Source organism: Oikopleura dioica, chromosome 2, assembly GCF_907165135.1.
Source record: "Oikopleura dioica chromosome 2, OKI2018_I68_1.0, whole genome shotgun sequence".
Classification (NCBI taxonomy): Eukaryota; Metazoa; Chordata; class Appendicularia; order Copelata; family Oikopleuridae; genus Oikopleura; species Oikopleura dioica.
In genome coordinates, this window is record NC_137292.1 from 1,003,965 (window position 1) to 1,027,376 (window position 23,412).

General features: G+C 38.4%; 1 protein-coding gene across 3 annotated transcripts; it reads left to right on the top strand.

Moving 5' to 3' along the window:
* The first annotated feature begins 2,537 nt into the window (after nt 1-2,537).
* LOC145700693 (uncharacterized) lies at nt 2,538-23,307 on the top strand. Of its 3 annotated transcripts, XM_081778018.1 has the most exons (7): nt 2,538-2,701; nt 16,207-16,301; nt 16,341-16,418; nt 20,934-21,222; nt 21,921-22,255; nt 22,304-22,393; nt 22,580-23,307. In XM_081778018.1, exons 4-7 carry the CDS (start codon nt 21,050-21,052, stop codon nt 22,702-22,704), a joined length of 723 nt encoding a protein of 240 aa, XP_081634144.1. In that variant the 5' UTR covers nt 2,538-2,701; nt 16,207-16,301; nt 16,341-16,418; nt 20,934-21,049; the 3' UTR covers nt 22,705-23,307. The 3 variants fall into 3 exon arrangements, with proteins under 3 accessions (XP_081634144.1, XP_081634145.1, XP_081634142.1); XM_081778019.1 differs by lacking the exons at nt 16,207-16,301; nt 16,341-16,418; XM_081778016.1 differs by lacking the exons at nt 2,538-2,701; nt 16,207-16,301; nt 16,341-16,418 and adding an exon at nt 19,688-19,792.
* The last annotated feature ends 105 nt before the right edge of the window (nt 23,308-23,412 follow it).

The following is a 23,412-nucleotide window of genomic DNA, read 5'->3' on the forward strand; positions in this document are numbered from 1 at the left end:
TTGCTCTTTTTCATCAACCCCCGTCAGCTTTTTCTGTCGAAAAATAGAAATTTTTTAAGACACCATATTTTTGGTTTTTAATTCGTCCTCAGGTTAGGCATGCTTCAAAAACTTAGTAAGAGGAATTTTTGACCAAGAATAATCCAAATTTTTGCCAAAACTAGGGCAAATTCGTCGCTTTTTCTCGAAAAGTCCAATTCTCAAATGCAATTTTGGGGGTAAAGGAGTCGAGATAGACCCCAAAGAACGAGGCCTCAAAATCGTTTTTGACCCGTACAATCCATTTCCGGGGTCAAAATTTTATAATTCCGAAATCTTATTTTTCGAAAAAAGCTGACAGGGGGCCCTTAAGTTATTGACATAATAATTTTGATCTCAAAAATCACGTGAGAAAAAATGTCACTTGCGAAAAAGTAAGAAAAAAACTGGACTAACTGGAGTACAGAATATGCTGCTGCGCCCATCTGCTGTTGGTGCCAATTAAGAGGTTTTAATCTTTCGAGCTTCGGATTTATTTCCCACAAATTATTTCCTTCTCCTCGACGGCACGCACATTAGCAGGATCTTTTTCATAACGTACGTGCAGGAAACTAAAAAAAGCTCTCCAATCGTCATCATCATTAATAACGAGAAAAACTGTAATTGAGCGAAAAAAATACGAGCATTTAGAAAAGCAATAAAACTGGGGTTAAATTGCATCAGTCGCGCGCAGAAGCTTTTTGGTCTAATTAACTCCCCCGTCATTCGGATTTACGACTCTCTAAGATTGCTCTTCATCATCTTCTGAGAAAGTTCGTTTCCGTATTTTTTCTTCGCCCGCGTTTTATTTTAGGCTTATCTTCTTTTTACGGTATTGCGGGAATCAAATTGAATTAAGAATTGTAAATCCGGTGCAAAATTGCAGCGCGTTTATTTTATGCACAGAAAATTTCTTTTCTCTCTTTTTTAAATTGCCCTCCTTGGCAAAAACAGGAGGCGATTATAGATTGTCTGGAATTCAATTCGTGGTTTTCTGTTCCGCCGTTTCTGAATAAGGGACAGCTCAGCCGGGAGAGACACCTAATAATGATTTTGAAACTAGAGCTTCTTAAGCGGCCACAGCTGTGACTCCTCAACCTCGTGAATCATTATCTGTGGTTGTACTAAATCCAAGTTCAGCCTTTTTCAAAATGACTCCAAAAAAGGGGGGAGGCAAAGATGATAGCTGATTTTTGTGGATTATTATTTTTGTTGTCACTAAAGTAAAGGTTGGGGTAAGGGTTAGGGTAAGGGTTAGGGTTTGAGTTAGGATTCGGCTTTGGGTTAGGGTTGAGGATTTAGATTTAGGGGGTTAGCATCAGGAAATTTCGACAAATTTTGCATGGAAATTTTAAACCAATCAGAAGCCTGGATTTGGCGTTCCGGCCAATAAGGAGCCAAGGAACTGCCCACGCAAAATCTGTCGATATATTTGTCGGCTACTGACGCTACCCACTTAACAAAATCCCCTAACCCTAACCCTAACCCTAACCCTTATCCTTACCTTTACTTTAGCCAAAAGCAAAAAGGGAGTTTCCCAAAAAGTAAAAGAAATTGCAGATTTGATTAGATTTGTGCTTTTATATGAATTCAAGTTATTAAATTTCTGCGCGAATCTTTGATCCTCGCGCCCAGTGAGAAAAAAAAACTGCTATCTAAAGAATGATTCGATTACGAAACGCAATCAGTACACCTTGGCCTGGCGAGCACGTTCTGCTCCAATTCTTTTAGCGCGTCAAAATAAACGCAGATATACTTTTCGAAACATGGCGAAAGGGAGAAAGCGTCTCTTTAGCTGGAGTTGTTTCCGAAACGGTTTCTTTACGGAAATAAACAAGATTTTTGGACAGATTGCGAAATGTCAGTTTGGTAGAGGTTTAACTGTAGATTCGGCCGACAGTGGTTATGTCGCCAAATGACACTGAATGTCGCCCAATGTCGCTGAATGTCGCTGAATGTCGCTGAATAATATTGAATAACGCCGAATGTCGCCGAATGTCGCTGAATGTCGCTGAATGTCGCTGAATGTCGCTGAATGTCGTTGAATGTCGCTGAATGTCGCTGAATAATGTTGAATAGCGCGTAATGTCGCCCAATGTCCTTGAATGTCGCCCAATGTCGCTGAATGTCGCTGAATAGCGCCGAATGTCGCAGAAGAGGCGGATCTACATGCTTCGACTGATAATGTGGTTAGAACCCTGATTCAGGTTTTCTACACAGGTTGTGAAGCCCAGTCTTGATTAGGCACCCTTTTTGGCAGCATTATTTGGATTCTTTCAGCTGAAAATTAACGACTGATTCAACCCTTATTCATTAGTCGATTATCCCTCTAAAACCCATGAATAAGCATCTCGCCACCTTTACGAGTACGATTGTAGGTGCAAGGTTTTCGCTTGTCTCACTCTCCATCTGACTTTTCTTGCGAGTTTGTGTTTGGCGGTGGCGCTCGAGAGCTTTTCTCTCATTTTGTTTCCACCAAAGAGCACCAACTCTACTCAACAAGCGCTGGAGCTGCTCGACAAAAAATTTTACCATCATCAGCAAGTTAAAACCTTTTATCTATTTTTAGTCCGTTTTTGAGAAAACAAGAGGAAACCATAGAAAAAAAGAGATTTGCTGTGGAAAGTGATTTTTGAAGAAAAAGAAGGAAATTTTTGAAGAAACGAAAATTTGATAAAATAAGGTAATGAATCTTTTTGATCCAAAATTTCGGAAAATTTTCTTATAAACCTACGATTTTTCTTCGATTTCTCATTGGCCCGAAAAAAATTTTAAATTTTGAGATATCAAAAATCTAGAATAACGCACGGGGTCCCTTTAAAACCATATTCAATTAAGGCCTTCCCCTTGATTGGTCAAATTTTGAGTAGAAATGGTATGTTGATTTTTTTTGGCCAGCTCAGTTTCAGCTTTAACAACTCGTCACTTGTGTGATCTGAACAAATCCAAATCTCATAACAAGAGTCACCTCCTTAATCGTTTATTGTGTCCTAACGCCACAGTTCTAGCGCTCATTTTCGCTTGAGGTGCGAAATATATTTCTGACGAACAAAATAACAAACTCCCTAATTTTTAACTTCAATGAGGGCCACCCTTAATTTTCTAAGAAAAATCTTAAGGGCGTCTCGGAAATATTTATTCAATAAAATTTTCTCTAATACATTTTTTAGCTGCCAAAAAGCTAATTGGGGGTTACGCCCTTAATTTACTCGAAGCTTTACAAAGATAAGTACAGCTAACAGGTCCCCTCCCTTAAAATCCAAAAAACTTGAAAATTTAATCAAAAAACAATCCCGGGCGGTGTCGACTGACGTAATTCGCGAATTCGGAAAAGTGTCTCTTTCGGGAATTTTAAAATTTGCGGAACGTCTCCAGAGCGCAAATTAATTCGCGCAGCAACTTTGTTTGGAATATTTTGAGCTGCTTCCCTGCCCGCATTGTTGAGAGTTTCACTCATCAGAAATTAATTTCATCCCTTTTTTCAATCTTTTTTACTCTTCAAAAGGCGTTCAGACTTGCCCTGAGCTCGGAAACCTGTGTGGATATCCTGAGTCAGGGCTTACAGCATCCTGAGTCAGGGCTTGCAGAATCCTGAGTCATGGCCTGCAGCTTCCTGAGTCAGGGCCTGCAGCATCCTGAGTCAGGACCTGTAGAATCCTGAGTCAGGGCCTGCAGCATCCTGAGTCAGGGCCTGCAGCATCCTGAGTCAGGACCTGTAGAATCCTGAGTCAGGGCCTGCAGCATCCTGAGTCAGGGCCTGCAGCATCCTGAGTCAGGACCTGTAGAATCCTGAGTCAGGGCCTGCAGCATCCTGAGTCAGGGCCTGCAGCATCCTGAGTCAGGACCTGTAGAATCCTGAGTCAGGGCCTGCAGCATCCTGAGTCAGGGCCTGCAGCATCCTGAGTCAGGACCTGTAGAATCCTGAGTCAGGGCCTGCAGCATCCTGAGTCAGGACCTGTGGAATCCTGAGTCAGGGCCTGCAGCATCCTGAGTCAGGACCTGTGGAATCCTGAGCCAGGGTCAGTAGAATCCTGAGTAAGGGCCTATAGTCTATAGGCTATAGAATTCTGACTCAGGGCCTGGAGAGTCCTGAGTCAGGGTCTGAAAAATCCTGAGTCAGGGTCTGTAGAATCCTGAATCAAGGCTTGCCGAATCCTGAATCAGGGTCTCTCGAGTCCTGACTCAGGTTCACAGAGACCGATAAAAATGCAAATTTATTGATCAAAAATATGCATAAGTCAAAAGCTAATGCATTTATGGATCCTTGATTTATCAAGTTTATTGATTATTGAAACCTCAATTTTGCGAGATGATCTTTTAATTGCTCCTCGATTTTGCCAAAACGTGAAATTCAAGATGAAAATTGACTTGACTCTCTTCGAAAAGCCAGTTCACGAAATTTAAAAGAGCAGGTTAAGAATTTAACCCTCTAGGGCTAAGACGGTTTTTGCGGAAAAATGAGAAGAATTTTGAAGGGAAAAGAGACTTTTTTTTGATGAAAAAAAATTGTGAAATTTCAATTTTCTTCGAGAAAAAAATTATGTGAACACGTTGAGCGAATTAATTTCGCATTATGGGCGTGAAAATTGAGCTCTTAGGGAGTTAGCGGAATAAACGGACGGATCATCAGGGAATTCGGCGAAGAATATGGCTGCTTTTCGCACCTTTTACTGGTCATCCTTGTTTTCTGATAAAACTGCGTCAAGTATTTTGCACGGCCAAAAAGGGTTGAAGCTATTTTCGAGCCGTTTTTTGAGCCGAACGATCGATTTTGAACATTTTCGGTTAATTTGAAAAGGTCAAAATCGATTTTTTCCCGTGAAAAAAGGTCAAAAAAGGTTGGAAAAAGCGATGAACTTGAAAAACCTGGGAAAAATTATCAAAGTGCGAAGATTTATTGGCGCAAATTGGAGGGAACGGGAATATGGTGTGAAATAGAATTTCACGTTTGGCGGATTAGAGAGAGGTTAAATCTAACTTGTTTTATTTTTTCTAGAGCGGGTTGGTCTTTTTCTGGCGCTGGGAAAGATCAAACCTTTTTCATCCCTTTTTGGGGGCTGGAGAAGAAAAATTGGTGAAATCTTGATTTTATGGGGCGCTCTGTAAAAAATCTTTTTGAGAATTAAGGGTGTCTCTTCCATAATTCAATTTATCAAAAGATCAACTTTTTCTTAAGAATTTTTTCTCTTAAGCATTTTTTACGGGATAAAAACGCAATTGTAAAATTTGACCTTTAATTTTATTGTCAATTAAGGGTGTCAAAAACATAATTGATTTACAAGTTCTTAAAAAAAGCGATTGGTAAAGGGTAAAAAGTATAAAATTGAATTTTCTTCCATCTTTTTCTAGTGTCAATTAAGGTCGTGTAAAAGGAAAAAAGGAGAGAGAGCCGGTAAAAAAGGAGATCATTATTTTTCGAGTCCCTTGTTTCAAATGACAACAATTTTGATTAAGAAACACTCTCAGCAAAAACAAAGTAATCCCACATTCGCGAAAACGTGTGACTCTATTTGAATCGCTTTCTGTAAGAATGGGATTACAAAGAGAGGGGGCCCTACCCTTAGAGCGATTCAGAGTGGATTTCCTGCTCAAAATAAATTGGCCGCCACCCCACGTGTTTGAAACAATATTCCTCGGAAGGGATTTCCGATCGAATATTTAAAATAGCAAAGTGTTCAATTGTTGACACAAGAATTAAGGGGATCCGATCCGGAGAAACGGGAATTCTTCGTATCAAAGAGAGAGACCGTCTAACAAAAGAATTGCTGAAATTCGCTTGACTGAAAAATCTAGGGTCTTCCTGTTTTCAAAAATTAAGGGTGTCAACTCTGTTTTGCAGCTTTTTAAGAAACAAAATTAGGGTCTCGCCTACAAAAACTCATTCAATTCCAAGTGAAAATTTACTTATGTTTCATGAGTTTTTGCAGGGTACACCCTTATTTTTCTAACATTCAGAAAGCTTCAAAACATTGTTGAGACCCTTAATTTATGTTTGATCGAGATAAACTTTTATGATTATTTACTGTAAATCAGTAATAATTGATGCCATTTACCAATTCTTTAGCCTCTCCTCCTCCTTATAACTCAGAAAAAAGGCGCATTCTAAAGTGTTCCGTAGCCCCTTCGTTTATTTCAATGAGCACTCTGGGCATTTCTCCCGACCGCAGTATTTGATGTTAGAAGTATTTTCGCTTCGCCCGTAATTTCGCTTTCTTGTTTTGAAAATGTTTAGTTTTTCTCTTTTGGACGGCTCGTCCAAAAACTTTTGACAGTTTATTTGGCGCATGTGTTTCTTTTTCGCTCATTTCTCTTTGTCTGAAACTCGTTCTTGAGACAAAACAAGAAATTCTGGGTCGATTGAAATATTTCCATAAGAGAGCGATACCCTTAAATTTCTAAAAAAGCTGAAAAATGGATCAAAAATTACCATTTTTTCCAAAATTTGGGCTTTTTTTGCTTGAAATTCTTCAAAATTTCACAAAAAATGACGGTTTTTCGAGTCAAAAACAGTTTTCAAAATTGTTTGTTCAAAAAAAAAGTAAATTTACCCCGTAGGCTTAAAATTGATAAATATTGAAATTCGGAGAAAAAATTTATCACTTTTAATTTTTTTGAAATTTTTGACTGAAACATGACAGAATTTATGTTAAACACGTTTTGGGAAAGTTTGGTAAAGTCTTGTATAATCCCGCGCCGCTTACCGAAAATCCAAAAGCCACAGCATGATTCAGACACTACGATTAAAGTCGGCTGATTATACAATGACCGTTTTTGTCCGATCTTTAGAATGGCAGGGACAATTTTAAGGGCGTCTCTCCCTAATTCTTTTTGACAAAAATGACTAATTTTTCTTCAAATAAGGGTGTCAACAACGATTTTCAGAAGAACGATATTAATTGGTCGGATCATCAAGGAGACCCTTATTGTATCATTATTGACACCCTTAATTTATATTAATTTTCCATCTTTATTGACCCTTTTTTCATGTTTATCCTTGTAAATGGTCACTTGATCAATTCCCAATTGATCCATTGACACTTGAACAAAGGAGCTCACTAACATCACTACTAACCCCCAACCCCGTCAAGTATCGGATGCCATTTTTTTTTCTTTTAAAAAAACTGTCAAAAGCAATTTTTTCAATAGAGATTCAGAAAAGCAGGATCGACCTCCAAGGCAATTTTTCCACGAATCCAAAAACTCATCATTTTAAAATCCCCAATTTCGAGTCCCGAATCTCCAATTATGCCCACGTGACTTCTCCCCTGTCCATCCTTTTTCTAAGCCCCGGCCAAAGCCCCGAAAAGCCCCAAGTGGCCATTTCGCGATTTCGCGATTTCGCTGGCCGCCTATTTCTTTGGCTACACCCTGACCTCTATTCTCCAAAATCAGAAGACGCCAAAACGGACAGTGATAAATTTGCCACTCGGCAGGGACCATCTGTCATTTTTTTCTCTCTGCCCTGCACTTTTTAGAAAGATAAAAAAGGTGGCTCTTTATGACAGTTGAAAACCAATCAATCAATTTTTTTCGCACTTTTTTTTCAGAAGACTCTACATTTTAGCCGAAAATAAAAAAAAAAGAAGGAAAAAGCGGCTGAAATCGAAAGCCGCGCAGCGGCTTTTCTATTAACGAAGCCGCGTAGCGGCTTCGCCAAAACTTACTTCGAATTTCGGAGCAAATTCTGGCGAATTATTGGCGAAAAATTCTGAGATTGAAAGCCGCGCAGCGGCTTATTTAATTAAGGAAGCCGCGTAGCGGCTTCGGCAGAATTTATTACGAATGTCGAAGTAAGTTTTGGAGAAGCCGCTACGCGGCTCCGTTAATAGAAAAGCCGCTGCGCGGCTTTCAATTTCAGCCGCTTTTTTCTCGTTCTTTTTTACTTTCGCTTCCCTGACTCAGATTATTACTTTCTCAAGAAATTTCTTTCTGTAAAATTATCTGATTTGCCAGAGCTCCAACAAACCCAGTGGATACGACTTTTTCGATAAGCAAAAAAGCAACACTTACTTTTGATAAAAAAAAAGTAGCGCGGCCTTGTTTTCACCACGTAGGGCGCGTGTTTTTGGAGATAATCAGTCTTCCGCAATGCTAGAATTGCTGAGGTGAACGCAAACGCCGCCGCCTTCATGCACGTGCTTCTTCAGAGAACGGAATGTGAATAACAAGGCCAGGCTCTAATTCGCAAAATCGAAGACAATATTCAATCCACAGCTCGTGCTTAGCCGCATTCTTCACTCCACAGAAAACATTCTTGCTAGCCGCAGCTTATTTTTTTTCGAAATCAAATTCTCAAGCTTAGAAATTTTCGAGTCGAAAAATCAAATTCTAGATTTTACTAGACTCCAAAATTCTAGGGCATTTTTGGGCAAGGAAAAAGCCGCCTGCGGCTTTTCTGTCCATTATTCTTCAAAGCCGCACGCGGCTTTTTTCTCCTATGCTCAAATTATTTGGCGAAATCGATGTTGACACCCTTAAAAAAAGAAGTCTGAAAAGAAGCAAAAAAACCGCGGAAGCGATAAAATAAAGAGGCCAAGCATTCCCATGGTAATTTGGGAAGCAATTTTCATAATTATGAGAAAGTTGAATCGTCCATTGTTACCGCTAATTTGAGGCGATTACGAACGTTATGTAAATAAAAAGACAATTGCCAAGTTTGCGATGAGCTGGCGCGTTTTGTCGCGACTCAAATTAAAGATTAAAAAAATGATACAATTCTTCTTATATTTTGCAGTTAAATAAGTATATTCTTGACTCATGATAATAGTTGATACCATTCGTTATTATTATCATAATTGCCCTAGTCATTAAATTTATTGTAATAGACAGATGTTCATAATCATTAATTGAGACCTTATTGGAAGACATCTTACAAGTTACATGTTTTTACTACTAAGTAAGTGGAGGTTTTTGCTGATCAAAAAATGTTCTCAAATATTCAAATAATTGAATTAATTTTTCTTCTTTCTTCTTCCAGTTTTTCGGGTGGTTTTTCTTTTTAAATAAAATAAGGAACATGCTAATAAACAGCTTTATATATTTGAAAAAAGGTTAATTTTGACAAGAAAGGGCCTCTCCACAATTAACACATTTAACCCATGGGCGCAGGTGCTTTCAGTTCATTGAAATGATCTTTTCAAAGTTCATTTTTGACGAAATCTTCGGAGAAAAATGAGATTTGAGACCTGAGTCAGGGATTCAAGAATCTTCGATCGAAAGATTTTTCAGACCCTGACTCAGGTTAAAATCTCATTTTTCTGAGTCAGGGTTTGAACGATCCTCTGAAAGATTATTCAGACCCTGACTCAGGTTTTTTACGCAGGTTGAAACCGTTATTTTTAAGCTTCAAAATGTTCTTCTTCAATCAGAACTTCCGCGGCTGTAAAAATATCGGTCACCCTAAACTCGCTGAGCCAAATTTGTCGTCTCAGTTGGATCCAGCGCTCGATCCCCTTAGCTACAATTTGAACCGCTCCTCATTTGAAAAACACAGCGGGCGGGGATGAGCCCAAAATACTGTTTCTGGAAATACGAGGAAACGCGCTCTCCCCCCGCTCCCGCGCTAGAATTGCGATATCCGCCGCGATGCGTAATAACCAGTCATTCGAGCATTTCGGAAATGTTGAACAGTCGCTCAATCAAAAAAGAAATTTGGGCAGAGGGGATTTTTATTGCGAAAAAAAGAGGAAGAAAAGGGTCAGACTGAATCCACGTCGTTTTGGTTGTGTGAATCTGCTGAGTCGCTTCTTCGGTCGGAAGCGGGCTGAAAATTGAATCAAAAGCGCGGCTAACGGAGACAAGTCGAAAGCCGCGTGCGGCTCGCGCGGGAAAAAATGAGGATATTTTTCGAGAGAAAGCCGCGCTTTTTTTCTTTCTAGGTCATTTTTTTATCAAAAGCACTCGAGTCGAAAGCCGCGCGCGGCTTTTTTCGAATTCAGTTTTTTTTTTCGATTTTTTTTTCATGATAATGAATTTCGAAAAATCCTGGCCAACTCAGAAGCATGAATAAAACTCAGTGAAATGCAGCTTATTCGAGTCATGGTTTTGGGTTTTTGTTATTCTGACTTACGCGGATATCTGTCAGGTGACCCTTCGACTCGTACTCCGAATGAGAAGTTTGGAGACTGGCAGACGTCATCTCAACTGTGTTCAACTGTCAAGCGCTTTTCTAGTGATTTTTTCGTTGCGACATCGGGTTTTTTTTTATAGTCTACTGGCGCCGGATTTATTTTGAGACTATTTTAAACGTTTTTTAATTAATTTTTTTCCAATTTTTTTTAATATTTTGAATTTTTATAATTTTTTAAATTTTTTTCAATTTTTTTATCCTTTTTTTTGTTCAATAAATATAAAAAAAATGAATTTTAAATAAAATTGTTTTTTTTTTAAATAATTTATGATCATTTTTTTCATCTTGAAATTAAAATCAACAAAATCTTCAATTGTAGCTCCCTGTAAGTTGTTCCAATTTCGCGAGTTTTAACAGTAGCGATTTTCGATCTGCAGAATTTTATCTGCGGCGGGGGCTGATACTGCCACTTCCGTGCCTATCTTGTTCCTGTCACCTTAACCCTCGATAAGAGAGAGCGCCGCGCTAGAAAGTGGTACGTAGCGCTGTAGAACACGTTTACTGGGAGGAGGAGGCGTCTGTTTTCAAGCTGAGCAGCTCTGATTTCGCCACATTCGAACTTGCGCCAGATCGGAGACGAGAGAGAGCTGACGCTTTTTCACGAATCGTGGTCCTGAAAAAAGCTTAAAAAAAAACGCGGTTTTTTTTATTAAATCGAGAGCCGCTTGCGGCTCGAGCGAAAAAGTCGAAAGAAAAGCCGCTCGCGGCTTTTGGAAAAAATATTTAACCAAAAGCCGCGCGCGGCTTTTCTTGTTTAGAGTTTTTTGAGTCCAAAAAACTTTCTTTCAAAAAGAGCAATTTCAAAAGCCGCGCGCGGCTTTTATTTATTGCATTTTTTTGTTGGAAAGCGCATTTTTTACCAGATCTTTTCGTTTTTGGTTGAACTGCTGGAATCGACGAGTTGTTTTTCGTTTTTTTCTTGGTTGTCGTTTTCTTGGAGCGGGACGCATCTACGGCGATAAGAAAGAGCGATAAAAACACCCGTTGGTTATCAGATCTTTTCGCCTTACCGATATATGCAGATGATGCAATAGAGAATGGAGGCTTTTTCGAGGCTCTAAACTTACCGCAGATTGTTTTTGATAAGGATAAACGTTCTTTGAACCTTTCATAATGAAACGACCAGCACCAAAAATAACATCACAAGCACTGAATGAAATCAAATTATAGAGCAATTTGGGGATCGGAAAACTCTGTTTGTTTCGAAAAAAGACAGCCAGTTTAGGGTTTATACCTAAGGATTATTGTAGAAAAATGAAACTGATTTTATTCGGCAACTATTTTTAAAAACTTTAAATTCATTTATATTTTTGACAATAATTTTCTGAATTTTATTACGGTCAGGGCTTGCAATTTCTGGCCTTGCAATTACACGGTTATTGGCGGAAATCCCAAAAATTTTTGCATTTTCACAAAAGGGCATTTTAATATTTATCAACGCAGATGAACTAATTATTGAATATGTAGGGGAAATCACTAATAATTGAGCTTTTTTTCTAGCTTAGTAGGGTGGGACTATAATACAGTTTTAGAATCCCCAGAAGCTGGGGATCATTTTGACTATTGATAGTCGGGGGTGATCTCGTACCAGATTTTGGGACTTCGGAGGGGATGGTGTCTGGAACCGACAAAAAAATTTCGACAAATTTTGCGGAGGCGGCTACTCGGCTGCTGATTGGCCGCTAAGCCGAATCCAGGCTTCTGATTGGTTGAAAATTTCCACGCAAAATTTGTCGAAATTTTTTTGTCGGTTCCAGATACCTCCCCCTTCGGAGGTATCTAAATGCCCTCAGGGTACGAGATCACCCCCGACTATCAATAGTCAAAATGATCCCCAGCTTCTGGGGATTCTAAAACTGTATTATAGTCCCACCCTACTAAGCTAGAAAAAAAGCTCAATTATTAGTGATTTCCCCTATGAATATGTAAAGAATATAATTTCTTCTAGAGCCCAAAAATAACCGCAGGATAAAATTAAAGCAAGCAAATTACCTTTTTTGAAGGAAAAAGACCCCAAAATTTCTTAAAAATTGCAATTTTGCCTTTAGATTTTGAGGCTTGCAATTACACGGGTTTCGGCAAAAATCCCGATATAAAAAAACAGTGAAATTGCAAGCCCTGACTGTATATAATTTTATAAAAAAATAAGGCGAAAATGGGGTGGTGTCAGGAGCCAACAAAAAAATTTCGACGAATTTTGCGTGGAAATTTTCAACAAATGAAATTCGGCTATTCGACCAATCAGAAGCCGAGTAGCCCTAACGCAAAATTTTTCGAAATTTTTTGTCGGACCCTAACCCCTTCGAAAAGGGGAATAGGTGAGAGCGATTTTTTGCTAGGCTGTGATTGGCTGTTACAAACCATACTTCCATCTGATTTGCTTAACCCGTACCCAACCCTTAGTCTCCCTCTAACCCTTAATTTTACCCCTTTCTTAGCCCTCAAAATCATAAAAAATAGTCAAATATAAAGGGATATGCGCAAAACATATCCACCTTCCTCCAAAATGTGGCGAATCCGATTATTATCTTCGCTAGATTAAAATAAAATACAAAAAGATAAGCGATAATGCTAATCTCCCAAAACATATCCGGCCTTTTAAAGTTTCACCATAACCCCTAACCTATTACAAGTACCTTCTAAGGAACATTTCAAAATTGCCCCGTCTTATCTTTTCTGTCTTAGTAGCTTGTGCGAGGAAATTTTATTTGGCGAAAATTTGCGATAAAAGATAAAGTTCTAAAGCTACGCGAAAACGGCTTCCAAGCGCATAATAAAATGGGTGACGCCTTTCCAACAATAAACTCTTCTTTTTGCTAGATTTTTTTGCGGTTCAGGATTTTGGAAATTGAGCTGGCTAAGCTCAAAGCTACAATTTTTTATTTCGAACAGGGCTGCAAAAAAAGCAAACAAAAAAAAAACAGCTCCAGGAATCGCAAATAATAGGGATGCCATCAAAAATTATTTTTTTTTTCAAAAAATAAGCATAGACTATGCTGCATAATGATACCCTTATTTTATCTAACAAAATAAGATGTCAGCGTGAATTATTAAGGGGGTGACGCCAAAAACCGACAGAAATTTGGATAAATTTTGCGTGGGCGGCTACTAGGCTTCTGATGGGCCAGTAAGCCGAATTCAGGCTTCTGATTGGCTGAAATTTTAAAAGCGAAATTCGTCGGGATTTCCATGTCTGTTCCTAACATCTCCCCTTATTAAGGGGAACCCTAGCCATAATTCTGGTTTTTTTTCCTTTTTTTTTTGATAACCCTAAAAATTTTTTTGATGAAACCTGAAAGAACGCTTAAATTTTCCGCTCGTTGAATAATCATCCTCCTTCTCCTTATTTTCTTCTATCTGCCACTTGAACCCTGCTCTTACTCCGAAACCGCGATAGTGAGTAAAGAAAAGATTTCGATTATTTTCTGGAAAAAGTAGTGCAGCGAAGCCTCCCGGTCCGACGGATCATCCGTCATTGGGGATAAGCTCGCGCCTGATATCGAATAGATTGCCCGTACCCTTCCTTAACATAAACATTTTCTAGAACTCACGCACTCGGCTCTCTTCAAGAGCAAATCTTGTTAGTGCTTTTCGAATTCGCGCGAATTGGATTCAATTTTCAAATTTGAATTTTGAAATTTCTTAAAAAAAATTTTGAAAATTCTAAAAAACTTAAGTTCAACATCGCTGAATTGAGTATAGAAGTACTTCGGTATTTCTAGCGTGTTTTCTAATCCTTGCCTAGCAAACAAGTCACTTGCATAATCCGCCGCAGTTGAGGAAGGCAGCAAGTTATTGACTCTCTTCCTCTCAAGGGATATGGCCACACCTAACTGTACCTCCTTAAGTAATTTTCCAAAAAAAAAACAGTTTTCTTGAAAAAAATCGAAGCCGCTTCATTTGGGTCGGCTTTATTTTGAGAAAAAAATGTGATTAAAAGCCGCGTAGCGGCTTTTTTGCCCGGAGGACCCCTACTACTGGAAGAATTTTAAATTGAAGGAAGAATAATCTAATTTTTTATTTTACGAAAAATTCGTGCCGCTTTTTAGCGATTTCAATTATAAAAAAGCCGCTTCGCGGCTTTCTCATATTTTTCACTCGAAGCCGCAAGCGGCTTCTCGATTTTACAAGTCAAGTTTTTAAAACAAGGAGACTGCTCAGTTCCTGATTGAAAATTACATCTCCGCCGGTCGGGCGAGCTGATTGATTTTCTGTTTTCTAAGCAAACCTCGGTACGTCTAGAGCTGTCGAAGTTGAAAGCCTCTCCGGAGAGAAAGCGAAAGCGAGAGCGAACTTAAAAACGTTAAGGACATAGCTACCACTTATCTTGACAAGCAGCTTCTCCTCTTTTTTATGCTGAATATGCATCTTTTCAAGGAACTTTTGAGCAGAAAGGATTCAATTGGAATTCTTATAGTCCAAAAAATCATTATCAGTAAGCGATAAGAAATCGCTTAGAGAAGCAGTACAGTGTTGAAGTACTGACAGGAGGGTTATCCAATACTGATAAAAGAAAAACGTGAGCGGTTATCTCTTCAGAGGTCAACCAAAGAAGTTACGCTAGAAGTTTTCAGACAAAACTTCCAGAACGATTCTAAAATACAAATTCCATCTTCTTTTTATTTTTAGATTTTGATCAGAAATCCAACTAATAATTGTCATTTAAAATCTACTGCTGCTATATTTGTGGTTTACAGTTTAAATTTTCTATCACATTTTCAAGAATAAGAAATTGGTAAAACTTGAAATAAATAGCGCGATTATGGTTCCTGATTCTACTTCTTTCAAACCCTGACTCAGGATTTTCTTCTTGCAAAAAACGAGGTCAGACAATTTTTCCCGCTTATTGATGTCCGCTTAAAAATCAACATGCCGCGTATGCAGGGCTCGATTTAGAAGTAGAGCTGCAAGTTAGCGCGCTAGAATGTCAAAATATTTATGACATGGTTGAGTTCGGCGTCTCAAAACACACTTCATCTTTCATTTTCCCGAAAAGGGTAAATATATTACTATTCTCCCAAAAACAATTTCTGACTAATTGAATATCCCTGCATCGAAACGGAACCTTGCTGGTCCAACAAAGCTTGTTGTCAAAACCCAGCGCCGTGGAAAATTTTTTTGAACATCGCTGTTTTGACTTGAGATATTTTTCGGAGGAAAGAAATTCGTCTTTTTCCGGAATTCGAAAGAAGGAGAAGAATTTTTGAATTTAAAAATTTGATGATTTTTTTAATTTTTTGAGTCGAAAAAAAATGTTCAAAACATCATCAAAATTCTCAAATGAGGAGCTCTAGAATCGGCTCTAGAAATCGAGAAGCCGCTTGCGGCTTTGAGTCTAAAGATGAAAAAAGCCGCGCAAAGCGCGGCTTTAAATTTCTTTTGACTCGAGGCTGCAAGCGGCTTCTCGATTTCTTGAGCCGATTCTAGAGCTGGTTATTTGAGAATTTTGATGATATTTTATTTATTTTGTTTCAAGTCACGTTTGAAGATAAAATTCACCGAGCGGATCGAAAAAAGGAGAGAAAGAAAAACCGAGCTGATTTGGGAACGGGCGGCTAGTGGGAAAATGCAGATTGAATGGCTTTATAAGACATCTGCGGGCGTTCTTCTCGTGAATTCAATTCGGACAGACTTGGAGTGACACCCACGCTCAAAGAAGCGAAAAGCGGATAATTCGACTGTCACTTTTGGATTTTACAACTGAATTTTCATCCCGTTATTTTTTGGGCAGGGGAATTTTTAACCTGAAGGACCCCTTAAACATTCTTTCTTAAAAATTCTTTAAAATCATTCTTGATAAATTTTTCGATGAACCAATCATAAATAAAAGAAAGGCAAAGATGGCGCTGTTTCATTCAAAGCCAATCAGAATCGTCAAAATTTTTATGTGAATATTTTTGCCAAGAATATTGCATTTTTTGTCGAATTATCTCTTTTTTCAAGAAATCCTGTTTTTTGATCCAATCAGAATCGAGAAAAATCATAATGGGGGCGCTGTTTTCTATTTTACCGCCAATCATAATTCGTTTAATTCAATATTGTCTTACTTTTCTTTTTAGATAAAAAAGAATTCGTTGGTTTGAGAAACTACTGTAAAAAGTCAAAAATAGAAGGTTGAACTTTGCTTTAACTTCTTCCTGTTGCCGACAAAACAGTACCGAAACGCGAAAGAGAACACCTGATAAAATTTCAGCTTGACAAGAAAACGGCGATAAGCGCTCAGATATTGACGAGTCGACTTTAGAGGCGAAGTCAAATTGGTGACAGCATGGTAAGCGCAAAGTTTAGAATTAGCTTGGCGATTATGGCGCGTTAAATTTCCCTCTCCAAAGACATTTGATGGAGGACTCGAGGCGCGTTTTCACCGCTGAAAATCGCTTTTAGAAAACAGCTCATTTGAAATGACGCTCGAGTCATTTTTTTCATCTTCCTTCAAATTTTTTTCCAAGAAAAACTTTTAAACTTTATTCTATTGTAGAGACACCCTTAAGAATTGACCGAGCGTGCTAACACATCCTTGCCCTAGAACAACTATCGGGCTATATGGGAAGCGAAAAAATTTCAAAAATACTTAAGGGTATCACTCCGAAATGACTGTTTGAAAAAATCTTTGTATTTGACAGAGGGGTCCTTAATTCATGGACCATGAATATGGTAGACTGAACAGAAAAATTGAGCAAGAAAAAAAGAGAGTTCGATTGTTATCTACGCCAACCACTGGCGGCTAATGATCCTGCTTAAGACTTCCTGCAACCGGTCGTCGGACATTGGCCCCTCGCTTTACTTCTTGCGGCTACGTAAGCTATGTGCCAATTTTCCCCGACCGTTAGTGACACGACCTAGGAAACGTAAATTCCAGCATACGTGGGTTTTTCTCCGCTTCTGGAAAAAATACGAAAAAAAATTTATCGAGAAGCCGCTTGCGGCTTCGAGTCAGAAAACAATTTTAGCCGCGCGAAGCGCGGCTTTTTCATTGTTTTTTTTTTCTAGAAGCCGCAAGCGACTTCTCGTTTTTTTAGCAAATTCTTGGCGCGAATTCGATTTGAGTATGTGTTTGTTTGTGACGGTTTTAAATCTGTCTTTTTGGCGAGAGTTGGGTCGAGTTTCGGCTAAGCCGATAAGCGCCGCGGGAGCTCCGGTTGGCGTCCAGGCCCAGATCGAGTTCGACTAACCGTTTGATGTAGCGCCACTCGAGCGGCAGGGTCGGGTTGATATGTTTGTGAAATTAAATCATCTTTTCGTGAAATTAAAGAGCTCTTACGAGCGAATAGAATGTTTAGTCTTTTTTTGAAGGTTTTGAAGAATTTCAATCAAAAGCCGCGTAGCGGCTTTTTGAAAGACGAAGCCGCGAAGCCGCTTCGGAATATAAAAATTAAAATGTATTCGAAAATTTTCGCGAAGCCACTTCGCGGCTAAGTTTTTAAAAAAGCCGCTTCGCGGCTCTTCATTCCAGCTTACTGAAATTCAGAAGTCAGCTTGAAAAGCAAGTTTTCCGATGTTTCTTTTTTCGCAATCAAATTGCACCCAACTTCTAATGGAATTGATCTTACGCGTCTTTGTCTCTTTGCTCTAGAATATTTTTAATGTCAAACACCTCTGACCGTTTGTTGTCTCCGCAAACGTCATCTTTCAACTTGTGGCGTTTACTATTTTGCCAACTCGCGAACTTCAGCACTAAACATTTTTACAAATGGGAGAAAAGAGAGAGCCCCTCAACAACTGGAAGCACTCAATTCTCCTTTTAGGGGGACAGTTGGCCGGGCTCTCTAAATGCGCGCTCCCAGGAGCTCGCTTCCTGGACCCGTGCTTCTGAACACTTGACGAAAACCGCCCAAGAGGCAACTTTGTCAAATCACTTTTTTGATTCGTGTTTTAGGGTTTAACTGAGGCGAACTTTTGTACAGAATTTTTTACAGAAGAAATATCTTTTTCGAACTTTTATAATTTGGGAGATCTATTTCTCAAAATTTTAAAATTTCAATGATTTTATTAATTAGAAATTTTAATTAATAAAAGATTATTTTCCCTCAAATATCGAGAGAATATATAAAAGCCGCTTGCGGTTTCGAGCCGTAGATGTATTAGCCGCGCAATGTGCGGCTATAACGTTTTTTTGCTCGAAGCCGCAAGCGGCTTTTCGACCGTTTTAAATTATTCTAGAGTTGTCTTTCGAGAAACAAAGCTGAAATCATAACCGAATCATTTGCATTTGTCTGCCAACTCAAGTACAAGTTTTGAGCCAAATCTAACTTACAAGAAAGTCTATACATATCTACTTGTAAGAAAAAAGAAATGTCTCACGTTTTTGCAGATCGCTGCTACTTGAGTATCATGTTTTAAGCTTAGATACCAAATACGGCAAAGGGTGTACAAATAGCGATAAGAAAGCGAAGCAAAGTGCGCCCAGAGTATCCAGATTCTGCAGAATAAGAAAACCCGAGGCAGGATATTTTTGGCAAAACAAGGAACAAAGAGTGTTTAATTTGTTTCTTTGCAAACAGAAAATTTAATTGAAATATAATTTAATTCAATTTTTCTGGCTAAAAAAGAAAGTTGTTTCCCTGAAGCGGCTTTCAGACTTTTTTCTAGAGAAAGCCTTTTTCTTCCCGATTTTTATGTTATTTTACGCAATAAAAATTAAATAAAGAACTTTAATTAATAAAAATTTTTAGTTAAAAAAATAATAAAATTTTTCAATATTCTTGCTCTTGTTTATTATCGTACAGAAATTTTACAAAAGCATAAGTCTCAATTGATATGCAAAAAAAATAAAAAAGAGGCGGAGGAGAAAACGATAAGGTTTCAAATATTCAACCCGTTGTCAAATCTGAGTTAAGTATGGTCCCGGGCACGTTTCAGAAAGTGAATATTCACCTGTCGACTCAGGCGAAAAAAAACGCGTCTAACGCACCCCAGCTGCTCCCGAACGTGTGCCAAAAGTTCAAGACGACTCCCTCTACTTTCTTTTCCTACAGTAGTTCCTCATCTTTTTCGAGTCAAAATGACTGTTATTATTTTTTGATGAAAACATCAATTTTAAAAATTCTAACATGGTCAGCATAAAATTGCGGCTTTTCATGAAAATTATTTTTATGACCCTGAGTCAGGTTTTTGATTGGTTGACGAGCCGAAATTCAGAGGAAAAACTGCTAGAAAATCGCGATTTTTTTCTTGAAAAATGATATTATTATCGATGAAAAACAGTATCATGTGCCCTTAGCGGCTCTATCCGGTAGTATCGATAGCATAAAATCGCTGAAATATCACTGATCGGGATACAATTTTGAGATGGAGATCTGATTCGAACCGGTCGAGCCGTTTCCCAAAAGGTTACGCTCCGGACGCACCCTCCGAAAAACTGATAAAATGCCAAAGTTACATAAATAGAAAAGCTTTATCAAATCTCCGTCAAAAATATTTTGCAGCTGGAAAAACAACCCGTCTTACCTTTCCTTTTCTTCTCGATTTAGATCATGATTGTAAAAATTTTTAAATTTTGATGTTGTTTATTTTTCGCAGCGCGAAAAAAAAAATCGATCTTTGAAAATGTTTTTGATTCTTTTTTTTTTCATTCGTTGTAGTTCCGCGGAAAGTTCAACATCAATTTTCAGTTTTTTTTTTGACTTTTTGGAGAGATACCCTTAAGTAAGTAAAATTTTTTTGGAAAATATTTGATACCCGAAAGTATTTTTTCAAGAAAAATTTCAAAAAATAAGATGAAAAAAAATTTTTTTTTTTTGAAAATTTTTCAAAAATTTGAGAATTTCAAAATCGCAATAACAAGAACATGTTTTTCGGTTCTCAAGAAAAAAAACTCCATTTCTCAAAATTGCGCGAGAAAACTAGAAAAATGGGCTTTCTGAACATGAAATTTGGAAAGTAGGTGCGGGCGACTGGTCATTTGCGAATTGAGCTTTGCGGGATTATCTTCCCACAAAGGCAGATTATCTCAGCGCCAATACGAATTTTTGAGGTCGCACTTTCCAGCCCAAAAAGATTGGAGCTCTTCCTTTTTCAACGAATTTTTATCGTGTTTTTTATTCATTACTGTAGCAATTTTTTTTTTGAGCCTTTTCGAGAATAAAAAAGTCCATCAATAAGCCGCTTGAGGCTTTGAGTCAAAAATAAAAAGAAGACGCGGAAAATGCAGCTTTTCTTTTTATTTTTGATCAAAGCCGCAAGCGGCTTTTTTTTAACAAAGCGGCTTCGCAAAAGAAGCATTTTTCTTGAGGCTTTTTCTGAATAAAAAGCCTTTAAAAAAAGCCGCTTGCGGCTTTGAGTCAGAAATAAGGAGAAGCCGCAGAAAGTGCGGCTATTCTTTAATTTCTCATCAGAGCCGCAAGCGGCTTTTTTAAACAGAGGGGCGTCGCGAAATTGATTTTTGGATTTTACTCAATATTTTCGCCAAGCCGCTTTGCGGCTTCTTTACTAAGAAAGCCGCTAGTCGGCTTTTTAGAAAATATTTTTTGGCCCTTATTAAGGTTTTCGAGCCGAGTGTTGAAGCCTTTAAATTTGATTGAGCCGTTCATTAAAAAAGTCTGTTATTTTTACCTTCAACCCCCTCGGATCGCAATTACGCTCTGAAATTCCAACCCCCAACTTCTGACATAATCCGATTTCAAACTTTTCTCTGAAAGAATTTTTGAACAAACGCCAAAATATTTTGACGCGTAACGTTCCCAATTTCAACGTTACGAATTATTTTGAATTTTTGATTTCACGCAGTTTCGAGCGCTAGAAAAAAAAACCCGCCCGTTGCTGAATTTTTGCTGAACTTTTTGTTTAGACAGCTGACTGACTATTACTCACGTGACAGAAGAAAGAAGATAAGCGGAAAGCGGAAAACTTCACGAAAAAGAAGAAACTCAGAAAACTCAATCCGAAATCGAAAGAAACAATAGAATGTCGCTGCTTTCAAGATGGTCGAAGTCGACCGAAAATTTGAGGGAAAAGAGCAAAAAGTGGAACATCGCGCCGATTAACTTGAAAACGAAAACGAAGAAGATCAAGGCGAACAAATTGGCAATCAGCAAACCGATTGACTACACTCATACAGCTGGAGTCGACAAAGAAAGGTAAAAATCAGGGCCGCGCGCGGCTCAAAAAATTGATCGAAAAAAAATGATAAATATTTTTACGGGAAGCCGCAAGCGGCTTTTTTCATGATAAAAAAACGAGCCGCAATTTTAATTTTTTTTTCGAGGCGAAAAAAGCCGCCTTAGGAAGCGATTTCAATTTTTTTTCCTTCTTCCATTTTTCGGCTCGAAGCCGCAAGCGGCTTCTCGATTTTGAGAGTTCGGCTGAAAAAGTTCATCTCGACTTTTATCGCGAAAAAAACTGTAATAGTTACTTATCAGCAATTTCTTACTTTTCAACAAAATCATTAAATCCGAAACTCGCCATCTTTTGCTCCTCCGAGCGCGGCTAAAAATCCGCCTGACGCCTCAGCGATCCGGATGAGATTATCAGAAAAGTTCAAGAAATTTAATTAAAGTGGGCTTATCTTGCTGCTACTATTCTGTTTCTAGAGCATTCTTGTTTGACCAACATGTGAATTTTTGACTAGAATCTTGGTTTTCTTCCTTGATTTCAACAAAAATTGCTAAAAATCGAGAAGCCGCTTGCGGCTTCGAGTATGCAAAACACATTCAGCCGCGTTTTCTGCGGCTAAAATATCCTTTTGTTCGAAGCCGCATGCGGCTTTTTGATTTTTTGAGAAAACTTCTAGAAAACTGTCAAAAGTCTTTGCTTCTTGTCTAAAACCAAATTCTAGAGACGAATGTTTCACGATAGACGAGTCCCAACGAATCGTCTGCACAACCGCGGAAATCCTCAAGCGCGAAAAATCTCAACGTCATCTTTCCCGCGACGCGAAACTCTCAGTCGTTCGCGAAATTCCAGAGCGCGCTCGAGCCGCCAGTCCGATGCGAAAATCGACCAGCAGCGAGGACATTTTCGCGGATATCGAGTCGAAAATTGGCTCGATGAATATTTTGGACGACATCATGTCGATGCTGAAGGACACGTGCCCGAGTGTGGCGCAAGAGAGCGTCTTTTCGAGCTCTGCATTGGACAGCACTTTCGACCAATCAGACGGCACTTCACTCGGTAAGTTCATTCTGAAAGATGAGTGTTTCAAACTATTTGCAATTGAAGCTGCTTCGACTTGCTACACGTCCGACACCGAATCTCGCGGCACAGGATACTCATCTGCTTCCGTGGACGAAACTGAATCCATCACTAAAAGTATGTCTTAAATTATTTTTTTTCGACTTTTTTGATTGTTTCTGTCCCCATTTTGACCTGAATAACGATTCGAAAGCACTGCTAGAATTCGCGATCGAAAGCATAACAACATTCCGGTTGACATTTTTCGATGTCTCAGCCCTTCAAATTAGCGTTGTTGTGATTTACCAAACTGACCCTTTTCAGGCATCGCGCTGTCGAACGCGCGCCATCGACGCAAGAATCTCGCCGACCTGGCCTCCCAAAAAGACTCCTTCTACTCGACGACCGACATTTCCCAGTGCGAAACCGACCGAGAAGTGCCTTTGTAAACCCCCTTTTTCCTCGAACATTTTTCTCACTCCTTTCCATTTTAACTTCCAATTTTCACAATTTTGCCTTGTTTTATTAATTTATTTTTAAAATATTCGGTTTTCAAAAAATCAAAAAAAAATCATAGATGACTCATCAACAAAATTTCGGTCGAAAAGAGCGACAAAATTTTCTGTCATATAATTGGTCAATTTGCTTAATAAAGCATTTTGATTGGTCGCTCTGAACCTTAAAGTTTTTCCTTAATTTTTGACTCTGAATAAATTCAAGAATCGAAAAACTTGCGAAATAAAAAATCTAAAAATAGTTTTTTTCAAAAAAGTAAATTTTTAACAATTCTCGAAAACGACAAAAACCGATATTTTTGACGGTCCCCCTCACTTTAACAAAAAACTCCGACTAACTAACAAAAAGAAAAGCACAAGATTCCTTCCCAAAAATAAGCGAAAATGCAGCTTTGTGTAAAAAACAACGAAATTCATTCAATTATTAACAGATTCGAAAGAAAAACAAAACTGTCCAAATGAAAAACTAACTGTACACTTTTGTGACAAACTGCATAGCCTCAAGCTTGAAACCAGACTGTAATATAAATTTTATAAAAAAATAACTTGTTTTGTTCATTCAAAAATATTGACAGCAAAGTAACAATTCCTAATCGTAGGAAATTCTAAATCTTAGTTTTTGCTGTATCGTTGCCGCAAAAT

Coding starts and splice junctions, on each gene's coding strand:
- LOC145700693 (XM_081778018.1), top strand. CDS start 21,050: ATGTCGCTGCTTTCAAGATGGTCGAAGTCGACCGAAAATTTGAGGGAA. Junction 22,256..22,303: donor ATCAGACGGCACTTCACTCG/GTAAGTTCATTC, acceptor TTGCAATTGAAG/CTGCTTCGACTTGCTACACG. Junction 22,394..22,579: donor AACTGAATCCATCACTAAAA/GTATGTCTTAAA, acceptor GACCCTTTTCAG/GCATCGCGCTGTCGAACGCG.